Raw genomic sequence first — 25,994 nt, 5'->3', positions numbered from 1 at the left:
CTAACATATTCTACAGACTGCCCTAGGACTTCATCCTTCCACATCTGCACCAAGAAATCCCACAAACTCGGTGAGCAAGTCACCAGACCCCCTCACTGGAAACGGGGAACCACCTTGCAGACTTTGCTGGAGGGCTCTTCCTGCTGGATGGGGTTAAGTGTCAATCAGCTGCTTGGGGGCTGCTAAGTCCAAGTCACCTCATGCAGTCACCAGAAAAACCTTTATCCCACTCAAACAAGGGGCACTGCCCACCATGTGCCTTGTGTATTCAAATGTGTGGACTTGGACCCAACTAGAGCAGCGTGGCTGCAGAAGGAACTAGCCACCATCGATTCGGGGACCTGCTCAGTCTTGGCTGCTTATGGCCTGGATGCATACATGCTGTTCCCTGTTCACGGCCCCATCACCTTTCTGCCCACCCCAGGAAGACGGGTTATCCCCACGTGCTAAGGCCATTTGCATGCCCAGCACGGTGAGTTCTGGTGTCAGACCTCAGAGATTCATAATGTTCTCCCTCCCTCCTTCCCTCCCCACCCCCTTGAACCTGTCATCTTGGCTTAACAAGCAGGGCAAGTAAAAGCAGAGTGGAATTCCTTCTAGGAAAGGGAACAGGAGGCCACCATCTAAGCATTATGGAGGCTCCCTTCTTTCACATGAAGGCTCCATTTACTACAAGTGGGCATGGTGGAAGCTGGGTGTGAGGTTGGAACCCTCTGCCTTTGGGTTCCTACAAAGAAAAAATCCTGCACAAGGTCACAACCTAGGTAGACCGCATGCACACTGTCCCTGCCACACGCCAGCCGTGGACTTACTCACCTCTGAGGAATTCATCCTCACCATGAGCAGCTCATTTCCTCGACAGACCTATCCTACAATGACATCACTGTTTACTCTGAACTGCCCCAGCTTTCTGTGTGACCCTGCTTATGCTTCCCTTTCTAGCCTGGGGTCTGCACACACATTCATCCAGCCCTCCCACCTATGATGCCAGCTTTCATGGCCTTGACCTCCCCACCCTCCACTTTCCCAAGCTGCCTCCTATCTTGGATGAATACAAGTTCATAGGTTCCTCTCTGCCTCCCACTCTCCACGCATGTGACCAGCATGCCGTGTTTGAGCATCACTAGGGACGAGCAGGGCATGAGCCTGGCACCAGGACCCAAGAAAAGCAGACCAACAAAGCTACACACACTCCAGAGCTCCTGTTATTGTGGGAGGAACAGGGTAAGTCACCATAGGTGACCTAAGTGCCCCACAGACAAGGAGGGTAAGCTGAGAACATGGCAGGCCCATGGGCAGGATGGCCAGAGACAACCCATTGGAACTGGAACCTGCAAGGCAGGAACTAGCAAGCCAAGAAAAATGCCGGGCAGCCAGCCCTCCAGGGAGCTATTCTTGCTTCTAGAATGTTTTCTCCATGATTTTTTGGAATAACTTGCTGGCCTAGCTGCCTCTGCCAAGAAACAGAAAGGTGTGTAGGAGGTATGGGTCAGGAACTCCAAAGTCTTCTCCAGGAGATGTACTGCAAACTCAGTACCTCACAAATGTGGGCAAGCCATGAGGCATGGCTGCTCTACCCTGGGCAGAGGAGTGTAGAGGTGGGGTGAAGGTCAGCCTGGAGCAGCCAGGACTCTGCCTGGTCATGCCCTCTTCAGCTTAGAAAATCCAGTCACAAGCCAGTGCTGTGCTCTGGAAAGCCCTGTGGCCAGATTGTCCCCTGCTCGCCTTGGGAAAGTGACGCAGAGCATCAGTGGCCCTTCTGAACACAGATTTTGGTTCTTCTCTTTTTAACTTCTGGAGCTAATACCATTGCAACTGTCCTCCCAACTTTGGGCAAATTCAATAACACTTTCCCCCATGAGCTCTAGCACACAGTGCTCCCTGTGTGTCCTGATTCCTGGCTTCTCCAGCAGACTGACGTGGAGATGACCTGTCTGAGGGTGTGCTGTGCCAAATCAGAGGACAAGCAAGTGGGCCACCTATTCACCCTGAGCCCCTCATTCCCACATCCCCAAGCCCAGCACTTTCTGAGCTGGATGCCCCAGGGGACTAAGTCTTCCCTCCTGTCCTTGCTCTGGAGCTGGTGGGTGGCTCTGCAGAGTCCCTTCAGTGGTGGCAACTTTACATCTATAAGGAGAGGTGCTGCCCAAGTAGGCATCCGGCCCTAAGAGGCCAGAGCCAGGTCAGAGCCTCCTCAATCGAGCTGGACCAGAAACATCACACTCCATGATACAACATGCACGTCTCGGCTGCCAGAGGCCTCTTCTGGAGTTCTTTGGCAAAGTTTGGATTCTACTGATTTGTCGTAAATAAACTCAATTTTCACTCCCTCCACACAAGTCGTCTTTTTTTGGAACTTTTTTTTTTTTTTTTAAATCAAACAAGCAAGTGTATGGGAGATGAGGAAGTCGGAGAAGCGTGACTAAGACGGAGGCACCGGAAATGAAACAAGGAGGTGAGGCCCGCCTCTGTCTCCATGGCAATGAGAAGTCAGAGGAAAGCAGCTCCCTGTGCAGGGTGTCAGTGTCTGGGAAGCCAAGGAGGAGGTGTGAAATGGCCAGCGAGTGACCCTCGGGCTGGCTGTCTTTGTAAGGGACGCGGCAAGGCTCTCCCCTGGACACAGGCGTCTGACCCATAAGGAAGCTGTTCAGCCTGCCCTGCTGTGATGATGCAGCCCTGGCAGCTTCTCCTCAGCTTTTCTGCCAGCAACATAGCTGCCTTCAACTGCCCACTGTGGACTGTGGGGTTCTGAAGCATCTGATCTCTGGCACACTGGCCCGAAGAGGTCTTTTCCCTCAGCTCCTGGGAGGCTCAAGTCCCTGGGCTGTCCTGCCCAAGGTAAATGTCTCTGTCACACACTGGTCCCTCAACCACCAGAGGATTGAGACAGAAGTTGGCCGTGCAGCATTCAGCCATGTCTATGTGGCTGAGCCTTATAGACCCACGTGCTGTCACCCACAGGACATGGCAGGAAAGTGGTACATCTCGACTATGCAAACAGGGCAGCTAAACTCTCTGGAACCCTGGCCACTGCCCCACAAGACTCTTCTTCCAGTGGACTTGAGTCCATGTTCCTTTTCTAGGACCACCATAGCTCTCAGTATGACATTATTTGCCCCCTGCTTGTCTGGCTGTAATGAAGCCTGAGGGTCCCAGACCCCATGAGCTGCAGTGACTGTCAGAGTGAGGGGGTTAGCATGGGTGCTCCCAGTGCTGGCTCAGAACAGTGAGAAGGGACAGAGCGATGACAGTCACACAACTCTCCTGTCCCTGTCCCCCATCAAAGGGGCGGTGCTCTCCAGTCTGCATGCAGAGAGACCCTAGAGCCTGCACTCCAGAATTCTCCATGTGGCCACACAGCTCTGTGACTCACACTGGATCTGTGCAAAATCTGTGTTTGAAAATGCTGAATGTCAAAAAAGGAGAGCAGAGGCAGACAGTGCGACAGAAATAGGCCCGTGGAGACGGAGACGAAGCAAGCCTTTCTTTTGCACCAAACTTTCTGCCAGAGATCCAAAAACATGGGCAGGAGAGAGAGGGAGACATGGCCTGCACACCATGTCCTGCATCCTCCCGGCATAGCTACTTCAGTGTCTCCTTGACCCTGAGCCTGGGAAGGACCTTGAGCCCTGCAGGTGGGAACCTGAGCCAAAGCTGCCCAGATTCACTCTGGGCATCAGGCTCCCAGTGACGTGAGAGGAGACAGTAAGTATTGGCTTCTGATTAGACTTGCAGTTCCAAGGCGGTGAAGTATCTCAGTGGGACCTGAAGTTCTCCTGCATCATCTACATGACAGGGGCACATACCAGTGAGCCAGTCACACTCCTGCAGATGCCTGTCCCAACCCCAGATGGCTATGTCCTCCATGGAAGTGCCTCTGCCCTGGATTCTCAGGTGTCTATCTGGCGATCTTCCCTGGGGCTCTAGGTCAGGGGGGTGAGCTTGAAACAAATACAGGAAAACAAACCATCCACCTCTGTGTGGGCCTCTATACCCTGCACCAAGGCTGGGAGACCAGCTCTGTCTAGACTCACTGTGTGTGCCTGTGGCCTTTGGGGCTGAGGCAGCTGTGGCTGGTAGACTTTGCTGCTGCCATACTTTAGTCCCATTCATGCTGGGATGAGTTAGGGTCCAACAGTCCCAGAGGAAACTAGTTGAAATAAAGTCCACTGTGGAGGCCAGTGTGACTGGAAGTGCTCAGTCTACTCCAAGCCAGTTTGAGGGCCCCAGATCACCACACACAGCGCAGGCTGCAACGGCAGGCCACTCAGGCCACTCAGTACACACGTGGTTGCAGGGTTCCCAGAAGTTCTGAGTCTCAGAAGCAACTGCACCCAGGTGACAGGGGTCTTGACCCTGTGGTGATAGAGCGCTGGCTTCCAAGTCTGTTCTCACCAGCTCCTGGGAGAGCAGGATGGAGCAGTCTGTAGCCTGTGGATAGGACCACTACAGTACAATCGGGCCCCATCAACTTTCCCCCAAAATACTACATTCCCATTAATCACCCTCCTGAATACCCAGGAATCCGTTTTTGCTTCAACTTGCAGAATCGACAACAAGTGATAGGCTAACAGCTTTTAGAATTAGAGCTAAGGGGGTTTCCCGACTTCCTGGTCTCCACACCAACATTCTTGGATGGACAGGGATGCCATGGGGACTCAGAGTTAGGCATGCTGGGGAGGAACTGAGGGACCAAGGTGGGTTCAGCATTGGGGAAGAGCTGGGTTCTGAAGGCACTGAAGGCCTGGGATGGGGGTGAGGAAGGAGCACGGGAGAGGACGTGCGTGCCGTGCGCTGGGACGTGCGATCTGACCCCGCTGAGGCCCAGCGCTGCCGCCGCCGCCACCGTGTTGTTAACGTCATCTGGTGATGCAGGCGCTGCTGCCGTTCTTTGTGCCTCCGTTCTGCTTCTTCTGTAGGAGGCACAGCCCGACTCAGCTCTATCCACCGTGAAGAACAACGGAACTGTCTGGGGAAGGTGTGATCTCCAGCCAAGGGACTCTGAGTACCCCTCAGGCAGAGGAAAGGGCTTCAAGACACTGGCTGGAATACTTTGCATGCTGGGGCTCCCTGAGAAACATTTTGGGAAAACTTCAGCCCCTATCGTCTACCTCTTTTTTTTTTCTCATTCTCTTCCCTGCTTCTCTGGAAGGGAAGAGACAAAACATCCAGAACATTTTGGAACACCCCAGAACACACTGTGAAAGCCTGTTTTGGTTAACTGGGGCACGCCTGTTCCAGTTACCTGGGGCTTGCTCTTTCTTTCATGTGCTTTTCCTGAGGAGATCTTCCAGCAGGTTCTTGGAGTCAGAACCTACAGATGTTCAAGGCTGGGAGTGAAGACCCTTGTCCCAGATCTGGGAGAGACTCAGATGCAGATGCTGTGGCCGGCAGTGTATGGGGAGCCCACAGAGAACCGAGCAATGCAAAGCAGTCCGTTAGAAAGCTGCTTTAAACAGACAGTGACAGGCAGGCTCCCAAACCAGTGTATCCCCAGGGAAGCAGTGGGCTCGCCATGGAGGCTGGGTCACAGGTTCCCTGTTACCCTGGGTCCAGGCTGGTGTTGAGCAAAAGGATCAGTGTCAGCTTACGCGCTTTCAATAGACCACATGGCTCAACACTAAAGTCCAGGATAAGGAAAAAGCAAAAGTCATGAAGAGTAGGAACTCATCCCAGGGGCAATTGCACTAATCCACTCCCCAAATGGCTCCTAATCCCTGCTTAGCAGAGAGCTATAAAATGCCTTTTCCCTCCCAGGGGACTGGTTAGGTAAGAAAATGAGAGGAAGGCCACTCTGAGCCTGTGCACCAATGCAGATGCTCGGGAGTTAGGGCTTGTCTTCAGTGAGTAGTTAGTCCAGGAACCTGGCCTGGCTAGAACTGTCACTGATCAGAATCATATACTTCAAAAACTCCAGTCCCTTCCATCTTTCCAGTGAGTGATGGAAGCTTCATTTGCAGAGCTCAGAGGGACCCTGGAAACACACAAGGATCAAGTAGCAACCCAGGCAGTGCCCTGGCCTGGAAGAACAAGGAAATCCCCATCTAAGACAGAAGCCAAGTGTGACCCTGCTGTGCTGTGGCTCTGAAATGCCCCCAAAGGCTCATGTTCTGAATTCAGCCTCCAGCCTATGGCACTATTCTGAAGGCTGTAGAGCCTTTAGGAAGTGTGGCCTGGCTGGCAAAAGGCCTCTAGAGGCAGTTTATGGTGTCCTGGTTCCAGAGTGTACCCCATTTCCTGCCTGCTCCTCCAGAGTCCCCTCCTCGGTGGATGACACTCTCCCAAACCATAAACAAAATGAACGTCTCCCTTAATCTGTTTCTGTCAAGTAGTTGGTCAGAGCAACAAGAAAAGCAGTGTGTACCTCAAAGAACTGCGAACAGAGAATCGTATTTGGATACACATGTCCACTGTAGCACCACTCAAAACAGCCAGAGACAGCATCGCTGGACGCCCACCAACAAAGGTGCCTATGAAACAGCACTGGGGGGGGGGGGTGGTCACAGATTGTCACAGAGGCAGGCACGACCCCCATTCAGTCCCTGGTTCCTGCTACCAGTGTGAGTAACCCTCAGAAGCACCATGCCGAATGAAAGAAACCAGGCTGAAAATGTCGCCCAAGATTTATATAAAACGTCTAGAACTAACCAATCCACAGGAAGTGGCTAAGCTGGACTGTCACCAGCAGGACGAGCTGTGGACATGCAACAGTGCAGAGCTGCCCATGGGATGGCAAAAGAAGGTTTAGAACTGGAGTGTAGTGGTGACTGGGGTGAGCTAAACGTCCCTGGGGTATGCACTGTAAATATGGCCATAGACGGGCGGTTGGTCAAGTTTGAGTCCTTCCTATTAGTTGAGCTGAGTTCCCATTCTTTTTGGCAGAGTCCAAGTCCCTCTTTATGATTCTGAGTCCTTTTTGGAAACCCAAACATGCCTGTTGCCATGGACATAAATCCTACCTAGTGTGTCTGGCGTTCCGACCCAGGATGGCTTGGAACAGTAGAAGGGACAGTGGGATGATGAAGAAGGCAGGCATGAGCCCCCGTTTCCCACAACCCTAGAGATTGCATGAACACCACCCCCTCACCACATAAATGAGAGTAACGACAGCACCGAGCCAGGGCGGGCTCGGCCCTTGGGCCTGCAGAAGCACAGAGCAGTCTTGGTCCCTCTACAGGCTGTGGTGGATGGACTCGGGTTAGATGTTAGGTGAACTCAGCTGGTATCCTCAGGCACTGCTCTGCTGACTCTGCAAGACCTCAGAGAATTGCTTAGCCTTGCTCCGCCTCAGTTTACCCATCTGTGAAGTAAGGCTAATGATATTCCCTGACCTCAACAGACTGCTGAGAGGTCTGTTAATTAAAGTATTTGAACTGCTGGTTGGCTGTAGACAGAGAGGGCAGATGCAGAGGAACTAGTGATTTTCACATTCAGTGGTGCTTCACAACCTACACCCTTTACAGCACCACACACTGAGACGTACACTCATCAGATACACACCACCTAACACACACACACACACACCACACTCACACACACCAAGACAAACACACATATGCATGCCACACACATAAAAACACACACCACATATGCACACATATCAAGACACACACACACACCAAGACATGCACATACAACAAGACATACACATACCAACACATACCACATATACACACACATGCACATCAAGACACACACATATGCACACCACACACACACTCACACACACACACTCACACACACACACACACACACAAAGGCACGCACGCACGCACATGAACTCATGCACCTAACACACTCCTAGGCACAGAAACACACTCTCCCATGTTGTTCCTCCCACTTGCTGCCTTGAGAGAAAGACCTTCAGCCTCACTACTGCATGGGGTCAGCCCCACAAAGAGACAGTGGAAGCTGCAAGCCCAGCTCCACTGGAAACTCCCATTGACTCCCACTGGTGGGTCACCACCTAACACCTCAGGAGCTCAGCTTCATTTCACATACACAAGCTTTGGCACGATGACCGTCCGAGTTCATGATAGTGGGGTGGTGATGGCCCTGAGAGGGATGGGTGATGGACGAGAGCTCAGGGCCCAGGTGTCGTCTAAGGGTGGGAGGTGCAGGTGGGGACCAGGGCGGGAGGCAGCAGAGCCGGCTGAGCTGGGGCTTGGCTAGCATCCTGAGAATGTGGATGAGGGGAGGACTGCAATGGCCTGACCAGGCTGTTGTCCTCTGGATTCCAGGGCCCCCTCCAAGATTCTCCCTGTGTCTCTCTGGGTTTGGAATGTTCTCCTCTGAGCAGACTTCCCCAAGACACTGGACTCTACACACAGCTGCCATGGGGTGTCCTTCCTGTGGTCTATCTCTCCTCCTCCATGAATATGTAAGTCAAGAATGTTTGTCCAGAATATTCCATTGCTCCAAGCTGGAGGACCACACTGTCTCTGTAGCCCCTCCTACAAGCCCCTAGAGGACAGATGGACCTGTTTCCCTTCCCAGAACCCATATTTCACCTTGGGAAAGGCCAGGATCAGTGAGTCCCTGATATACCTTCCCAAGTAAGCAGGAATAAGAGTCTCTCTCTCTCTCTCTCTCTCTCTCTCTCTCTCTCTCTCTCTCTCTCTCTCTCTCTCTCTGCCCCCCTCTGCCTGAAACCCTCCCCCTCCTTTCTCTCTTCTCTTCCTCCCCTCCTCCTTCAGCCCTCATGGGCTCACAAGACTCCATTTGACATTTCTTCTCCTCACTGTTCCAAGGCAGGGTCCTGCTTCATCATGTCCCACCTGACCCCACTCCAGCCTTCCAATCTCCTGAACATCTGGGAATGGGTCTAGATTGCCTCCTCCTGTACTCACATGCCCTTCAGCACACCCAAGACAGCTCCCCAACTCTACCTAGCTGGAGCCATGGGTTGCCTGGCCTGCAGCTAGCCCACCCTAGTACAAACTCAGCTCTGGTTTGCCTGTGTGTGACTTTTGGCCTCCATGGAGAGAAACAGACAGGGCTGGAAAGTACTGAATGTGGGGAACAGAGCCCTTAGCAGGGGCTTGAAGTGACCTCATGGGTGGAATCTGAGCCAATCAGCCTACCAGCCCAGGCCAGGCACTGGGAGCCAGGCAAAGGCCCAGGAAGCCTGTGGGCATAATGCCACAGCTTCAGGGACCTAACAGGGCCGTTCCATCATCAATTTCTGGGGGTTTGAAACAGTGTCGTAAAAATAAACATGCTTGCTCTCTCCTTGTGTAATTGGCTCCCTGAAGGATCCACCGCAGCATCCCACAGCAGGAAGCACAGCCTAGAACTTTCTCTTTACAGAAGAGGGGTGAGGTGGGGAGAGGGGGGCAGGGACTGAGCACTGGCTGGAGACAGGACATTCACCATCCAGGTAACAAACCTGTGAGAGAGCTTGGCCCTTGTTGATCCTGAAACAGAGTCCTCTCAAAGATTATCTCCAAATTTGGGGAAGTCCTTTCCATACACAGATGCAGAGACCGGCCTGGAAATTAACTCTCAAATATTCATTTGAAAATAGCTAGTTGTGAAGCTGGTGGGATGGCTCAGTAGTTATGAGCACAGGCTGCTCTTGCAGAGGACCTGAGTTCAATTCTCATCATCCACACGGTGGCTCACAACTGTCAGTAACCCCAGTTCCAGGGAATTCAACCACCCTCTTCTGATTTCCACAGGTACCAGGCATGCATGTAGTTGTGTACATACATACATACAGGCAAGACATTCATACACATAAAAAATAAACAAATCTCTTTTAAAAATTTAAGTTAAAAAAAATATCCGGTTGTTAAGTTGGAGAGATGTCTCAGTGGTTAAGAGTACTGGGTGCTCTCGCAGAGGACTCACATTTGATACCCAGCACCTGTCAGCTCACAATCCTCTGTAACTCCCATTCTAGGGGAGCCAATGCCCTCTTCTGGCCCCTGTCGGTACTGCACACACATGGTGCACAGACACAAAGGCAGGCAAAACATCCATATGCACGAAAAGGCTGTTTAAAACATCGAGCAGTTGGGCTTTAATGTAATTCAGTTGGTAAAGTGTTTGTCTAGCATGCAGGAACACCCAGGACTCCATCCCCAGCACCATGTAAACTAGGTGTGGTGCTGTACGCCTACAGTCCTGGCACTCAGACGTAAGGCAGAAGAATCAGAAGGTCAAGACCATGCTCAGTTACACATCAGATGACAGACTACCCTACCCAAAACAAACACAATCCTGGAGGCACACGGGAGTCCTCATGCTGGCTCACGGTGGCAGCTGTCATGGTGAGCATGAAATGGGGCATTCACTGCTAAACAAGGTGAGTGGAACCATCCCAATACTCCAGTGGCAACAACTGGGAGCCAAGAGGAAAGTCACCAAAAAGTGGGACTTGGGAAACTGAAGCAGGCCTAGCTGACTGTCCATCTATAGAATCACCCATTCTACCTCTGGGCTACTTCTGACCTGGACAGGGAGGGCATTCATTCCAAACCCACCCCACAGCAGTCCCAAGGAAGGTGTGGCCAAGCATATGGAAGCTGACTGAGTCCCATCCTGGAACCTCGCTGGTTTTTCCTGGAAAAGGAAGTAATTCAAGTGCCGCAGGCCAGCAATGCACTAGGAAGAGTGGCAGGTGTTGAAGATGAAGACTGAGAATGTGGCCGCTTACCTCACAGCCCACACTCACCAGTAGGACCTACAGATGTCACTGAGGGCATTGGTTCAGGACTGCAGTGTACACTGCACCGTCCTTCCAGAGAGACAAAACTGCTCAGGTCATCATACTTACACCCTGTGCCCTCCCGCAGAGTGACAACGGTCAACAGCACCTTCCCCTCTGAGCCACAGAACTCAGAGTCCTGCTCAGCATGGAGCTGAGGAGGACGGAGTCTAAGAGACTGTGCTGGCCCGTGGGGCTGGCCCAGGCTTGCACAGAGGGCCAAGTCTGGGAAGGCCTCTGCAGCCTGTGCTCTTGGCATCCCACAGCCCCAGAAGGAGTGAACGGTGCCCAGGGGACTGGCCTGTCCTGCCAGGAAAGTGACTGTCCCCCTCAGCTCCTGGCTCCCACAGGGACAATCCTGTCTGGGATTCCATGTCCTTCGGTAGACAGACACAGGGCAGAGCAGAGGCCTGTGCTTCCCCCCAGGACTTGCCTGGAGCTCGTCTGTGCTTTTCGGGCTCCATGTACCTAAATAATGACCCTGGCCACAGAACGTTCCATAAGACAGATGGCCGCAGAGGCTCTCGGAAGGAGGCACATGATCTACAACATTGTTTCTCCATTCCCACGGGCCATACCACCCCCCCATTCACAGGGAGGAGCATACTGGACCCCTTATGGGACCCTGATGGCATGTCCTCTCCAACTCTATGCATTGCACTGTATCCCACCTTCTAAAGAGCTAAAATATGCTAGTCCACAGCCTCTCTTTACCAAGGAGAGTGGAAAATTCTGTTCTTGACTAAGCACACCGACACACAGCACTGAGGAGGCACACAGAGGACACATAACAAATGCTTCTGGAAGGAGAAATGAACAACTGAACAATAGTCTCTGCAGGGAACATGTCTCCTCAGAGACCAGGAAGGAGCAGATTCCAGCCAGGAGTGAACACCAGACAGCTGGCCATGCATTTCCCATCAGTCTGAGCACACACAGAGAGCTTCCTGGGATGCTGTGGTATCCACACCTGCTGTTACAAAACGGAATGGCCGGGGAAAGAGCTCAGTGGTTAGGGCACTTACCACACAAGCTTGAGGGCCAGAGTTCAGGTTCCTGGAACTCACACAGAAGTGGACATGGCTGTGAACTACTGTCGTCCTCACACACCGATGCAGGGGTGGGGGGGATGGAGACAGAATCCCCACAAGCTTGCAGCCAGGCAGCCTGGTGCATAGTGGTAAACAACAAGACAGATACAAACCAATACCAGAGCTTATTCTCTGACCTCTGCAGGCAACCATGGCACAAATGTGTGTGTGTGTGTGTGTGTGTGTGTGTGTGTGTGTGTGTGTGTGCGCACACACACAGCATGCGCACGTTCATGTGCGTGTGTCCGTGTGTGCACCCACATACAAATTAAAATAGAAGAACAATGGAGGCAAAGGCAGTGAGGACAATCGTCACACAGGCATGCATATGACCATGCAATAGACACACACACACTGTGGCATGTCCAAAAAAGTGGAATACTACTCAATAATGAAAAAGGGGTGAAGGCAGCGCACTTTCATGTGGGCAAACCCTGAGATCTGGAGGCTGAACAAAGCAAGCCGAACATAAAAACCACATATGGAGGATTCCACCTGCAGGATATCTCAGGACAGCAAAATCCAGAGAGACAGAGCCAGGTCAGAGGGCCTCAGGGAGGCTCCAAAACCCAGATTCACCAGGCACAGCGAGAGGGAGCACGCCAGAGCTCGAACCTTGCTACGCTAGGCTGTGGAGACAGGAGAGAGCTGACAGATCTTTGAACTGTTGGCTTGGGGTTTTACACTGTGAACATTGTTCTTCAAACACACAGACACCGGGAATGGGCAGCCTTCCCACCCATGTGGGGAGTGCAAATCTCACAGCTTAATGCTCTCTTGAACACTCTCTATATGACATACGCCATGTCGTGAGTGAGTACCCTCCAGCCAGACCTCCAGGATGTGGTGATAACTATTTCTATTTACCAAATAAATATTGGACATCAATGTCTGTGTCATAGAAATGTACACATAGACACACATCGACACACACACACACACACACACACACACACACACACACACACACACACACACACCAGACATACACATGCATGCATGCACAACACAGAGGATGCAAAATAATCTGAGAACATTTTCCTGAAGACTGTGGGTGCCAGAGAGATGTGATTTTAGAGTCAACTGCATGTGGGGCTAAATCACGGTGTTGAATTTGTCACCACAGCTGGAACTTCTAGATATTATTCATTTATTTACTTATTTATTTATTTATCTATCTATTTATTTATTTTTATTTTCTTCTTTTTTTTCCTAAAAGCCAGTAAGTAACTTAAGGGAAAGAGAAACACATTTTACATGAAACACAAAAGCTACAGGGGGTTGTGCAATGAGGAACAGTGAACCTTGGAGTTCTTGAAACCTGGGTTCAAACCCAAGCTCTTCCACTTTCCAGCTGTGTAGTGTTAGGTAAGTCAATCCATTTCTTTCTGCTTCGTTTTTGTCCAGGAGAGGAATGAGGGCAGCCACTCCTTTATTTGAGCGCCAGGAGGAAGGGCTAAGACGAGGTGGATCAAGTGTCTGGCTCACTGAGGCTGGGCACAACACCAGGGTGGAGGGAAGCCATGCAGAAAGCCAGAGACGTTTGGTCTCAGCACCTCACGAGGTGCAGATGAGGTCACCCGAGCCCACGGCCAAGTCCAAGGTGGAGCTTCCTCCATGTTTCTGACTTCAATCAGTTCATGCTGATGGGCTCCCTCCCCGACCCAGTTCTTTCTTATCAGAATCAGAATGTGAGGACCAGGACCACCCTGGCCTCCACCTCAGCCTACCTACTGCTCGTCACTGAACCAGAAGGAAGACACTGATTTTTTTTCCTATCTAACTTCAAATCCCCGAGTCTGGTCTCAGAACACTGGAGCCAATGTAGGATGGCAGGACTGACCCCAAAATGGCTGCTCTATTTCCGGAGCTGACCTGGTTTATGTAAGGATCTGGACATCTCGTCTGATCCTGTAATTATGCTGCAGGTCACTTGTTACCTCCACTGACAGTGGATCTCAAAGCCAGCAAGGCTTGCACGCTTACACTCAGAGGCCCGAAGCAGCCACACACAGGGCCCACTCCAGGGCTCACATCCACAGCCAGCTTTGTAAAGGAGCATCCCCCACCTCCAAGTCATCCCTGCCACGGCATCCAGATCTGTGTCCTCGAGGAGCCCAGCACGCAGGCGCACGCCATCACCAGGTGCTAGTCTCCTACACATGAGTAAACGGCGTCAGCTTGCTTTCCTTAATTAAATGCTTGCTTTTAAGTTCATCGTACATTCACATCCATGGTCACACGAAGCATGGTGACCTCCTCTGCACCTTTACTCACTCAGTTCTCCTTCATGGTGACATCTTGAGAAACTACAATTGAGTAAATAATGCAATCGGGTTATTGGCACTGGCAGAGGTAAATCATGCCCACCATCACCTCCAAGACTCCTCCTTCTGCCCTGCATGACAACCTCTCTGCCCCCTCTTCCCTCTTTTCTCTTCTGCCCCCAGAAACCAGGACTCCAGCCATCTAGAGCTTTGCCAGGCTGGCCTGGGACTCTCACTGTGTGCATCCTTCTGGAAGTGGTTCCCCCAGGGTCACTCGCTGGAGGTCCCTGCAGGCTGCTGGCTGTAACCCTACATCTGCCCCCGTTCTGCGCAGGGCTGTGCCTGCTTGTACAGCTGGTCATCCACTAGAAGCCCTGCTCCAACTGCGCATAGACAAGCTACAAACCCTCGCATGCAGATTTCTCTCACCCATAAGAAGAAAAGCGAGGCTCAGTGTATGACAGGTGCAGGTATCTAACTTCAGAAGACCCTGCCAAGATCTTCTCAGCAGAGCCGTGACATTTCCCTCCCACCCATGCTGAAGGGGTGGCCCAGTTTCTCCATATCCCTGCCAGTGCTTGGTGGAACCAACTTTGTTTTTTATCCCAGCCATTCTGATGGGCGGGCAGGCAGTGTGTCTTGCTGGCGTTTCCATGAATATTTTCCTCACAGCTTCTCATGTGAATTATCTTGGGTTTGGGGGGCGGTCATGTAAACATTTTTGCCCATGAGGGGGCCCTCTGCCTGGTTTTGCTAGTGCAGTTCTAGGTTTAAGGTCACTTTCTGTGCTAAGAAGAACGACCCTGGAAAATACCACCTCCCACTTTTGCCTTGTGTTTTCATGTGTGGACACACATGTGTATAGGTGTGAGTGCACATGCACATGTGTGAATACACATGGAAACCGGAAGTCTACATTAGCGTCTTCTTCAATCCTTCCCTGTCTTAGTTTCTCACTGGACCTGGAGTTTGCTGGTCGGCAGGGCTTGCTCTCCAGGGAACTCCAGGAATCCGTCTGCCTTTGCTTCTCAATACACAAGGTATACAGGTTCACACTCCTACTCCTCAATTTTTACATGGATTCTGGGGATCCAAATTCAAGTCCTCATGCCAAGCAGGGAAGACTTTACCTCCTGGACCACTTCCTCAGCCCCCAAACTTTAGAACTCTGATAAAGTTCAATGTGTCCTGTTTTTTTTTCCTTGTAAGAGTCATGTTTTCAATGCCAAGTCTAAAGACATTTCCAGAAGAATTTGTTTCCTAAAAGTTTACAGTTCTGCATTTGATACCTAATTCTGTGAACCATTCTGAGCATATCTGTTACTGGGGCACGAGAATTGAGGTTCATTATTCTTTTGTGGCACTGGTGTGTGGTTGCACCAGCCCCAATTGGGGAAAAGTAATCTTCATGCTACCGTGTGGGCTTGGGCTCCACTCCTGAGCCCATTCTGTGTCCCTGACCAAATGTCTCTGTGTTCACAGACACCACTAGTGTCACACAGTGGATCTTACCATCAGGTAGCCTTGTTCCTCTGGCTTCGCATGAAAACTTGACCTCTCACAACACATGTAATTTGTTGATCTATGGATGAGAGTAGTGTTCAGGAAGGTTTATCAAGCTGAAGAGAACTAATGTCTGACTCATGAACCATGGTATGTCTCTCCATCCACTTATGGTTTCTTTGACATCTTTTACTGGTACTGTATAGTTTTCAGCACACAGAGTCAAGTTTATTTCTTTCTTAGACATATCCACAATTGTTTCATTCTGAGCCACTGGAATGTATCCCCAAGATGTGTCAAAGGTGTGGCTGTTATTCCATGATGCTATTGGTAAGTGGTGGGCCCTTGAGTGTGAGGGCAGTGGAAAGACATTAGGTCACTGGGGGTGTGCACTGGAAGAGAACAGATATTAGGAGCCCAGGCCTTCCCAGCTACCATGAGGCGGGCAGCGCCTGCCGCCACATGCACTCAAAGTAACAAACTATGTTGTTTGAAAGTTATGAAACTATGAACTAAAATAAGTCTTCCATTCTTTTAGGATGACTCATCATTCGCTAAAGGATAGGAAAGCTGATAACACCATCTTCTAGTCAGTGACAGCTGTCAACTTGACATAGCCCAGAATTCTAAGTGGGAACCTCACTTGAGGAACTGCCTCCATCAGAGCAGCCTGTGGGTGTGTCTGTGGGGCATTTTCCTGATTGGTAATCGATGTAGGATGACACAGCCCACTATGCACAGTGCCATCCACAGGCAGATGGGTCTTAGCTGTGTAAGAATGCAGCTAAACATGAGCCGAGAGCAAGCCAGTCAGCAGTCTTCCTCCATGGTTTCTGATTCAAATCCTGCTTGAGCCCTGATTTCCCTCAGTGGTAAACTGCAGCCTATAAGATGAAATAAATCCATTCCTCAAAGTTGCTTTTGGCCAAGTTCATCACAGCGAGAGAAAGCAAATTGAAACGCACAGTATCAAGTTTCTTACTTAGTTCTCCACACGTTTATTGCCAAAAGATAGAAATACAATTGACTATGTATGTTTATCTTGTTTTCTAAGACTCTATGGAACACATTTAGAAGTTCCAAGAAGCTACTTTTCAATAATCTATGCATTATGTTCTACATAGACAATCAGAACATCCCAAGAAGGATCATTTTCCCCTTGTCTGTCTGCCTTTTATTTCTTTGTCATCCTGTACCCACTTCAGTTCCTGCGTGGAATAAGCATGATGACCATGTACATCGTTCACTTGTTCCCAGTCTCAGAAGAAATGAAGCCAGTTTTTTTGTTCTTTCAGTGTTAAGAATGATGTTAGTCACAGGTCAATACAGATGTCCATTATCAAGCTAGGGAAAAAACAGCAAAAACCTGTTCCTGTTCTGAGAGCTGGCATGAGAATAGGTTGATTTGATTTTATCAGATTCATTTTCTGTATCCGTTGAGATGATTGTATGGCTTTTTCCTTTAGCTGTTTAATATGGCAGACCACACTAGGTGATGGTCAGATATCAAGCCATCCTTGTAGTCACAGAATACGCCTCACTTTTTTTGTGAACATTTTTTTTAACATACTGTTGACATTTACTATTATCTAAGAATATTTTTGTGGAAAGAAATGGCTCACAGTTAATAGTATTTGCTGCTCTTGCAGAAGACCCGGATTCAGTTCCCAGCACCCACGTGGCAACTTGCAACCATCTGTAACTCCAGTTCCAGTGGATCTGATGCCACCCTCTGGCCTCCTTGGGTACTGCATTCATGTGGTGCACTTACACATAAGCAGAAAAAACACTCCTACACACGTTTTTTAAAAGAATATTTTGTGCATTTTCACGAATAATATTAGTCTATAGGGATGTGTGTGTGAGAGAGAGCTTTGTTCAATCTAAAAATGTTTCATAAGATGAATTAAAAACATTCGTTTCTGAGCAGCCTTTTACTGATGCTGGGCTGCCTCTGTGAGGACTGCGGGCCCTTTTTTAGCACACACTTTTTCTAAATCAGACCTTGCCGGAGATAGCATAAAAATGGCCTCCACAGTCCAACTATACTGTGGCTCACCAGTCAACACCAAGTCCCTTCTCCTCCAGTGACACTCTGCTCCTGCAGCCCGAGGCATCTATCTGCCTTCTTTAACAGAATCTAGCACGGGCAGCGGAAGAAGTCCATATGTCAGAGGAAAGAGACGGTAGCCTTGGATCCAGCCATGGCAAAGCCACATGATCTGCTCCTTTGAGACGCTTAAGTTTCACAAGTTTGAATTTAGAGGTCTTCACAAGAATCTGCCTTGCTAACTAAGCCAGTAAATGCAAAATAATTTAAGCCACATCAATGTTACTTATCAGAACTTGGTTTCCTGTCTGGTTTAGACGTAACTTCAAACTGTCATGCAACCTAAATTCTTTATTTGAATTCTTGAAGAGAGGTGCCCACTAGTGACCCCTTCAGTATTCAGACACCTGGGTATGTTCTTGTCTGCTCATCTCATTATGCAAGTTAAGCTCCATCTTCCAGAAGCTGGGCCTGGCTATCTGCCCAGTACCAGAAGTAAGCCCGTCATCCCCATGGAGACCCTTGCCTCTCTGTCAGCAGCAGCAGCAGCGCCAGGGGGCAGCCATAGCTTACACCACAGCATCTCATTCAGACTTCATTCTGGGACCACGCAAGTCTCCTTCTTCGGTAAAGAAGCTGTTTCTTCTCTCAATAAGAGAGCCACTAATGACAAACGCTCTGATACACACTCATCTCCAAACTCAGACATACACACACACACACACACACACACACACACACACACACACACACACACTTCTACTGCATCATTTCTCTCTTACAGCTCTCGAGGGGCAGCCTGGGGTGCCCGTGCCTCGTGCCATATAAATCACTTCAGCAGATACACGGTGCCCCCCAGTACTGTCTGGGCAGTTCACAGGAGGAAGATGCTGGAGATGTCAACCACACAGGCCAGTTTGGTCTTTCCTGGGTAATCTATGCCCTTCATACGCTACTCTTATCCCCGCCAGTCACCTCCCCATCCTGACTTCAGGAGGCCTCTGTGATAGTGAGTGGCCAAGGGGACCGCCCTTAGGTCCCCAGAGTCAGACAACTATTTAAAATGGTGCAGAGGTGCCCAGGGGCCCAGCCAGCTCAGCTTGGTTGGTGGCTCCACTCTCGGGGCTGCAAGCCATTCAGACACAGGTTCAGCCTTCACAGAGCAAGGGCCCCTCAACAATGAAGAGGGCCACAGCCAGGACTGACCACGGAACCTATGTTGAGTCAGCGCTGTCCTGGGGGCAGGCTTGAGGGCAGAGGGGACAGGCTTCAAGAAAATAACTTCCCTCCTGTGTTTCTGTAGGAAATATGCTCAGTGAGCCAACATTCAGCATAATGGTCACTGGTCCCAGGTAGCCACTGGGCAATTGGAATTGAGAACTTACGTCCTAAGAAGGGCAGAGACACCTAACTTGAAATTTGTACAAGTCACAACTTGATTTTATGCTGACTTGCAATGGCACAATGCTATTTGTCTAGACTAAACAAAATGGATTCTGAGTGGCTTCCACTTGTTTTAATGTGGCTAACAGAAATTTCAAAGTCTCTGTTCAGCCCATGTTCCATGTGTCCTGACCCCCTGAAGAGCACCCTCATTGGTCAGCTACACCTCTGAGGGCTGGACTGGTGTGTGGGTTGGGGAAAACATCTGTGAGTACCTGGTCTCGTTGCACACATCAGAAATAAGCTCTCCATGAATGGGGTGGGCAGATGAGGGCAGAGCTGGGTATTTCTCCAGTGGAAGGCTTTGAGAGCAGCGGGCAATATGGTTCTACTACACATGCTTGGCCCAGCAAGCAGGCAGCTCCTTGGGTATGTGCTGGCCACAGCTCATTAACCAACTCCTCCTTTAGCCTCTCCTGCACACACACACACACACACACACACACACACAGACCCATCTTCAGAATGAGCAGACAAGAATCTGCCATCCTAAAAGGCAGGAAAAAACTGGCCTAAGCTGCAGACAGGGAGAGACAAGAGGCACCGGCAAACTGCAAAGTCAGACGCACTTTTGCCCACCTTGCCCCTCAGGGCTCTCCCCTCCTTCCTCCCCAGCCCCATGGCCAGACAGACACCACCTCCATGCCCTCTTCTCACCCACAAGCACCCTTTCTCCCAAATAGTTAAAAGTCTGATACCATCTCTCGTACTGAGCTGATAATGACTGAAAGGGCTGGAAGGGATTGTTTTGTCAAGCATGTCTGTATTCTAATTGTGGAAAAAAATCTTCCAGCCAAAGGAGTGCAGCTCTAATGGTAAAAACCCAATAATGTGATTCACCCCCACTAAGCCAGGTTGAAGAAGCAGTATCTATTTGGAGCAGGAGGACGTCTAAGCCTAAGGCTGGAAACTCTCTCCTGGATTTCAGCAGCGATCCAGCGAGAAGCACAAAAGTGGGACTTGATAAAATAGGGGCACTGTGCCATGCTGACACATTTAAGCTTGTACAGGCATTTCCCGTGCATCTACCACTTGTCAGGCGATCTTCCCGGGAAGCAATGAGGAATGAGGCACACCATCAGCCCATGGACCCTGGGCATCCCATCCAGCACAACCCAGGATGCTCATGTGCATGTCACTGAGCCTCTTTACATGGCATTACCTCCCTCCCCACTGTGTCCAGTCCCCACAGCAAGGTACACGTTCCCGCCACTGCTGCTGCCCCTTTCCAGTGGCTCCTGTGGCCAAATGCAAGCAGGACAAAAGAGCAAGAGCAGAGGTAACACCCCAAGACTGACTCAGGACCATGCCCAAGCAACTGAAGGCAAGGCTGGGTCAGGAAGGGGGAGGGGAGTCAGCGGGTGCAGGTCGGTCCTGGAGGGAAAGTGTGACGATGAGCACAACCGAGAAGGTTGGAGGCGACATGAGTGAATGTCATGCTGGCAGGAATCATTGAAGCAGGTGAATCCCAGCTCTGCACCCCAACTTTTTCATGGAACGGAAGGGATAAAAGTGGAAGAAGTGGCCGGGCGGTGGTGGCGCACGCCTTTAATCCCAGCACTCGGGAGGCAGAGGCAGGCGGATCTCTGTGAGTTCGAGGCCAGCCTGGTCTACAGCGTGAGATCCAGGAAAGGCGCAAAGCTACACAGAGAAACCCTGTCTCGAAAAACCAAAAAAAAAAAAAAAAGTGGAAGAAGTGAACTTCTGCAGGGTGCAGGCTGCTCCTCTCTCCTTTTGCCTGTCCTAGACCCAGGGAGGGTAAGAGTGAGGTGAGGGGAAAGGGTGGGAGGAGATCTAACTCTTACAAATTACAATTTTGGACACTGTCCTTCACTCTGGTGAAGAATTTTGGGGGGTCCCACAGCCCCATGGTGGATTTACGGCTACTTCCATCCTTGGAACTTTTTGCAGGGAGAGGAGTGAGGAGCCAGCATAGCCTTCTAGCCACCTCCCTGCACCTGCCTGTCCCACTTAACCCAGGCCATCTGCCCACAGCTCAGAAGCTACCACACTGCCCTACTGGAAGTAGGGGACTGTTCTCAGCTTACTAGGACTGTCCTAGTAAGCCCTTATGGCTTACCCTGAAGAAGCAAGCACTCCACACTCCTGGGTGATTGCTGGGGTGCAAGTTACTACCCTAATGAGGCTCCTCAGCAACTAGGTCAATCCTTACAGCTAGTCTGACCCTCCCTCTGATATGGGTGCCAGTCAGGGGACCTAGGGGCCACCAGCTTGGGCTCTGACAGGGGCACACTCCGGCCTGACTCTATTCCAGGCAGCTTAGCTGAGTTTATCTGAGTTATGTAACCGCAGCTCCCCACCAACACTTCATGAGTCACCAGCCCCTTTGAATTCCTGGACAGGGTCTCAGAGGAGGAAAAGCCTGACTTGCACTCGACTGCTCTAGACCCACAAGCCCCCAGCCTGTCTCCCCCTCAGTCTGCCGGAAAGGAGGCAAGCAAAACCCTCTCCAGCCAGACTTCAAACACTGGAATCTAGATCAGGGATATATTTGGCTTTCTCAGCTAATCTTTACATCAGTTTGGTCTCTACTGACTTGTAACCCTTTGAAGCAAACCTAGTAATGGTGTATTAAAACCATGTGACTCCCACGTAACCCCTAGAGAAAAGCCCCAGGTTCGGGAGACCCACAGCTTGGGGTTCCAACTCTGTAGGCTCTGGAAGAACCCAGGCTTCCACGGCATGCTCTGGGCATTCCTGTTTTTCCCAAAGAACGCTCAGGGCCATGTCTAGCAAACGCCCTGCTTTTGTCAGGGTCAGAGACGACACTGAGGCTTCGAGGCTGGGTGGGAGGCAGCTTGCCCCCAAGTGGTCCCAGCTAGGAGAATGCAGGCACACAGAGGGATAAGCAAGCTGTCCTGTCTCCAGGGACCAGAGGTAGACAGACATCTCAGGGAGGTGTAGAGATGCTTATGGGCCGTGTGCCCTGCGCCTTTCCCCAAGGCACAGAAGAGAAGGAAGCAGGGGATAAAATAAATAAATAGAGACAGACCCGGAAGGGATGTCTACTACCAGCTCCTCCACTTGGCCCAAGGATGATAGAGAGGGATGGGGTGTGCTGATGTTGCTGGAAGCTCTCCACTATCTCCTAAATTTACCATTTATTCCAGCGTTATTATCCAGATGAGTGTCATGGCCTCTGACCCTAGATGGATTCCAGTTGCAATCAATTCAGTAGCAGCAGCTGGAAATGAGAGTGAGCCAGCATTCACCCTGTGCCCAGTGTTTGCGGGCAAAGCATTGACTCCATCCACTAAAGCCTGGCTGCGCAGTCCCAGCTGCTGGGGGACTTCGTGCTGGGGCTGGTGACAGCCAGTCCCGTGGATTCCTGCCGGGAAGCCCAGACACAACACAGCACACATTGGGAGGGCTTGAGAAAACTGTGAATTGTGTTCTGAATGCGTACTCGGGGCCTTCCGAGCAGAAAGGATGCCGAAAGTTCAGGCTTGGGAGACAGGAACTACGCTGAGGAACATGGCCAGGGTGGAGTCTATGACTGTCTGCCTGGTCCTGATCACAACCCAGCAAACATTGTGGGTGCTTGCTCCCAGCTACTCCAAGTTTCCTCAGGTCATAGCCTCAGAGGCAACCAGCCACCAGCGCCAGACCTGGGAACTTGGGCTGCCTGCTGAGAAAGCATATCCTCTGAGCTGCTCAGGGACTGGACAGCAAACCCCAAGTCTCCTTCAAGGATTGCCTTTCTCTGGACCCAAGGAAGCCTGATACAACTCCCACCAACAAATAAATACATAAAGATGTAAAAGCAGAAAAATCCAACTCCATCTGCTTCTGCCTCCTAAAGGATCAAGGCTCCACGTACAGCTTGGCTTCATCACAGAAGTAACCAACCCTGACTCTTCTGGGTGGGAGCTAAGAAGCCCCTCCCTCGGCTTGCAGGGAACCACCTTTTCCCAGGCAAAATGAATGCTGCTCTGCCACCTGGGCCCAACCAGGCTCCCAGCTTGGCAGCAAGACGTCCAGTGCTCACCTAGGGAGCCATGGGAAGCAGTTAGCAAGAAAGGATGAAGGGCTGTAAAGCAGAAGTACAACTCCTGGCTCAGGCTCGGCGTGGCTGCCCAGAGGGAAACAAAATCACCTAGATCCCCTGCCACAGACCCTCAGCCAGCTCTATCGGGATTGCTGAAAGGTAGCAGCCTTTCCCGGACTGCGGAAGGGAGATGCATGTGTAGAAAACCTTGCATGTCAACATCTGGTGGGGAGGGACCCTAAAAGGTCAAACTTCAAAATCATCAATAGAAGCATTTCTGAAAACCTGGCATGGCGATCGTGGTGCTATGGTAACTGTTCGAGTGAATTTTGAGCCCCAAAGGAGGTTTCTCTGCTGGTGTTTGTTCTCTCCCCCTTATCAAATTGTACTAGCCTTTCAATCTAACAACTTGTGCAGGTAAGTTGCCACCAACAAGCAAGCCATCGACAGACTGCAGCTCCCAAAGCAGCTAGGAGCTCAAGCTGCCTCTGGGCAGGGAGGGAATCCGCTGGGTTGCCCTCGAAGCCCTGGGATCTAGCTGAGCTCTGGAACAGTCTGGACCAGAAGAGAGGGCAGACAGACAGACAGATGGGGCATCTAGATCGGGGTCATGCCAGAAGAGCTGTTCTTGTTTTCTTTGGTCCACACCCCAGAACTGCGGGAGTCTAAGACTTATCTCACCACAGTCCACTGATGGACTGAGGCCCAGCTAGCGCCCCACACTCAGCCGATCAGCCTGATGATTAACCTCTTAAAACCTACAGCGCAAACAAACCCAGCCATCAGGAAAAGGAACGCCAGTAATGACGTGTGACAATCCTCACTAGATGATGCCGACCAGCATCTATTCCTAGGCACCAAATCCACTCGTAAATCAAGGACAGATAGAAAACAGTCGCATGCCAGTCTCCTTCAGACTTCTCAAAATCAGGTCGCACACATGTTCCTCCCTCCTTTGGCCCCACTTTCTCCCTAGCTTCATGCTGGTGGGGGTTGCCGAGGCAGCCTGCTCCAGCAGCCACCGACCCCTTGTATCCTCAACACGGGAGCGCAGTGCATCCCAGTGGACAAACACGAGAAGCGCAAGTAGCCTTTCTCTGCTTCCATCTGCGTCGTTTCAGCCTAAGTCCCACCCCCGACCCAGGAGCACCAGCTCTGGCCAAAGACCCCTTACTTGAGGGCAAGGGTAGTAGGCACCCCGCCCTGCGAAAGGGGCAACTGCATCCTAGAGACCCCTAGGCTGCCCAGGGCAGGATCCAGAGAACAGAGTGACTCAGTGGGTGGGCAAAGTTTGCAGAGAAGGGTCTTTCTGGCCGGCCCCTTAACCGCGCTGGGCTTGAGTTCCTGCTGGCCCTAACGTCCCAGACACAGACAAGCCCTGTGTGCCCGTGTGTCTGTGAAAGGTAGTTCGAGGGTGGTTGCCTGTTATCGCTCCCCAGAATCCAAGCTCTCCAGACCCAGCTGTCCCTCAGCTGCGTGCGACCTTCTGCCCGGAGGTCACCCCCAAAGCAGCTGGGTCGGCAGCTAGGCTCCTACAACACTCCTGTTCAGGGCCCCCAGGGCCCCGAGAGACCAACAGAAGGGCTGGCAGAGCAGCTCTGGGGTTCTGGGCTCCTCCAACTCCGTAGCAAAGCTGGCTCGGAACTAGGAGGGCTGGTAGCTCTCCCCAGCGGCTCCGGCTTCAGCCCGGCCCCCGAGTCCGCCGCGCCCAACGACCCGCAACTCGCGCCGGGCTCCCGAGAGGAGGCGCGCCGGGGCCACGGGCCAGGACACTGCGCTGCTGGCGTCCCGAGCTGAGGGCGCGCCTGGCTTCCAGGTCACTGGGGCAAGCGACCCCAGACTCGCGGAGCTCCCTGCCGGGCCGCAGGAACCAGCAGCAGGCGGCCGCGCTGCGCGGCTTCGGGTGCACCACGCGAGCCGCCTCAGGGAGCAAGAAGCGGTGCCTTCGTTTGCAACAGTGAGCAGCAGCCCAGCCCAGCACCCACGCACCCCCACGCACCCTACCTCCTGACGGGTCGCTCACCTGAGTCCTAAAAGCTGTTGGATCCACATGGTCACGTTTCGGGGAGCCGAGCCTCAGACCTTGCTTGCCCCGGCCATCTGCGCGGCGCCCGCGCCCGCTCGCTCCCGTCCCGTGGCGCCGCTCGCCGGCTTCGGGCCGCCGCCACCCGCCGCCCGCCGGCCGCGGGGCGCACAGCGAGTCAGAGCGCGGCCGCGCGGGGCTCCATGCCGGCCGGCGCGCCGCCGCCGAGGGGGCGCATGGCTCAGGCGGGCCGGCCCGCGGGGGCGCACATCCTCCCGCCGGGTCTCAGGGCCCCCTCCGCAGGTCACACGGCGCGGGCGGCGGCGATGCGGGCACTCTCCGGAGCTGTCACCGGCCTCGAGGGTCCGAGGAGCGCGGCTTCGCCCTCCGGGGCGGCAGGCAGCGAAGCCGGTGGTGCGACGCACCGTGCAAGGACCTGCGAGGCTGTGATCAGCGTGGCCGAGGGGCTTTAGAGGATCACCCCTCTGGCCCACGCGGGTCGCCTCCACCCGCCGCCAGATCCCGGTGGGGGCTCCGTCCCGGGTTCCGCCACAGATCAAGTTGCCGGAGAGCTCCGTCTGAGCGCTCGCTCTGCAGACGGCCGAGGCCGGGAGGCTGGCAGGAGGCGGGCAGGGGAGGCGCGGGGCGAGGGCGCGTGGAGCGCGGGGCGTGGGGACGCGCGGCGGCGGCGCCGCGCGGAGGAGGCGCGCGGGGATCCCGGGCCCCGCCGCCCGCGCCCACCGCGCCCTCCGCAGAGCCGCCCGCGCCGCTTGGCCGCCTCCCTCTGCGCGTCTGCCTCCGGGCGCTTGCCCCCGCCTCCGCGAGCGGGTCCCAACTCCGCCCGCCCGGCCCGGCTCACGTCACCCTCCTTCCCCGCCCCTCAACCTGGAGTCGGAG

At 52.4% G+C, this 25,994-nt stretch overlaps 1 protein-coding gene across 2 annotated transcripts in view; it reads right to left on the bottom strand.

Annotated features, from left to right (window-relative positions):
• Nucleotides 1-25,994, bottom strand: part of Ajap1 (adherens junctions associated protein 1) — a 114,696-nt gene that overhangs the window by 87,777 nt on the left and 925 nt on the right. The window contains exon 1 of one of the 2 annotated variants that reach the window (XM_052715045.1): nt 25,098-25,256. The exons of the other annotated variant lie outside the window; for it this stretch is intronic. Coding sequence (XP_052571005.1) covers nt 25,098-25,126 — 29 coding nt within the window. The 5' untranslated portion in view covers nt 25,127-25,256. Of the gene's footprint in view, nt 1-25,097; nt 25,257-25,994 lie in introns of those variants that run through there. 2 annotated transcript variants of the gene reach the window in all.

This window comes from Peromyscus californicus, unplaced genomic scaffold (genome assembly GCF_007827085.1).
Source record: "Peromyscus californicus insignis strain IS unplaced genomic scaffold, ASM782708v3 Scaffold_5__1_contigs__length_169319896, whole genome shotgun sequence".
NCBI lineage: Eukaryota > Metazoa > Chordata > Mammalia > Rodentia > Cricetidae > Peromyscus > Peromyscus californicus.
The sequence above is the reverse complement of the archived record's forward strand: the minus strand, read 5'-3'. Positions and strand labels throughout refer to the sequence as shown.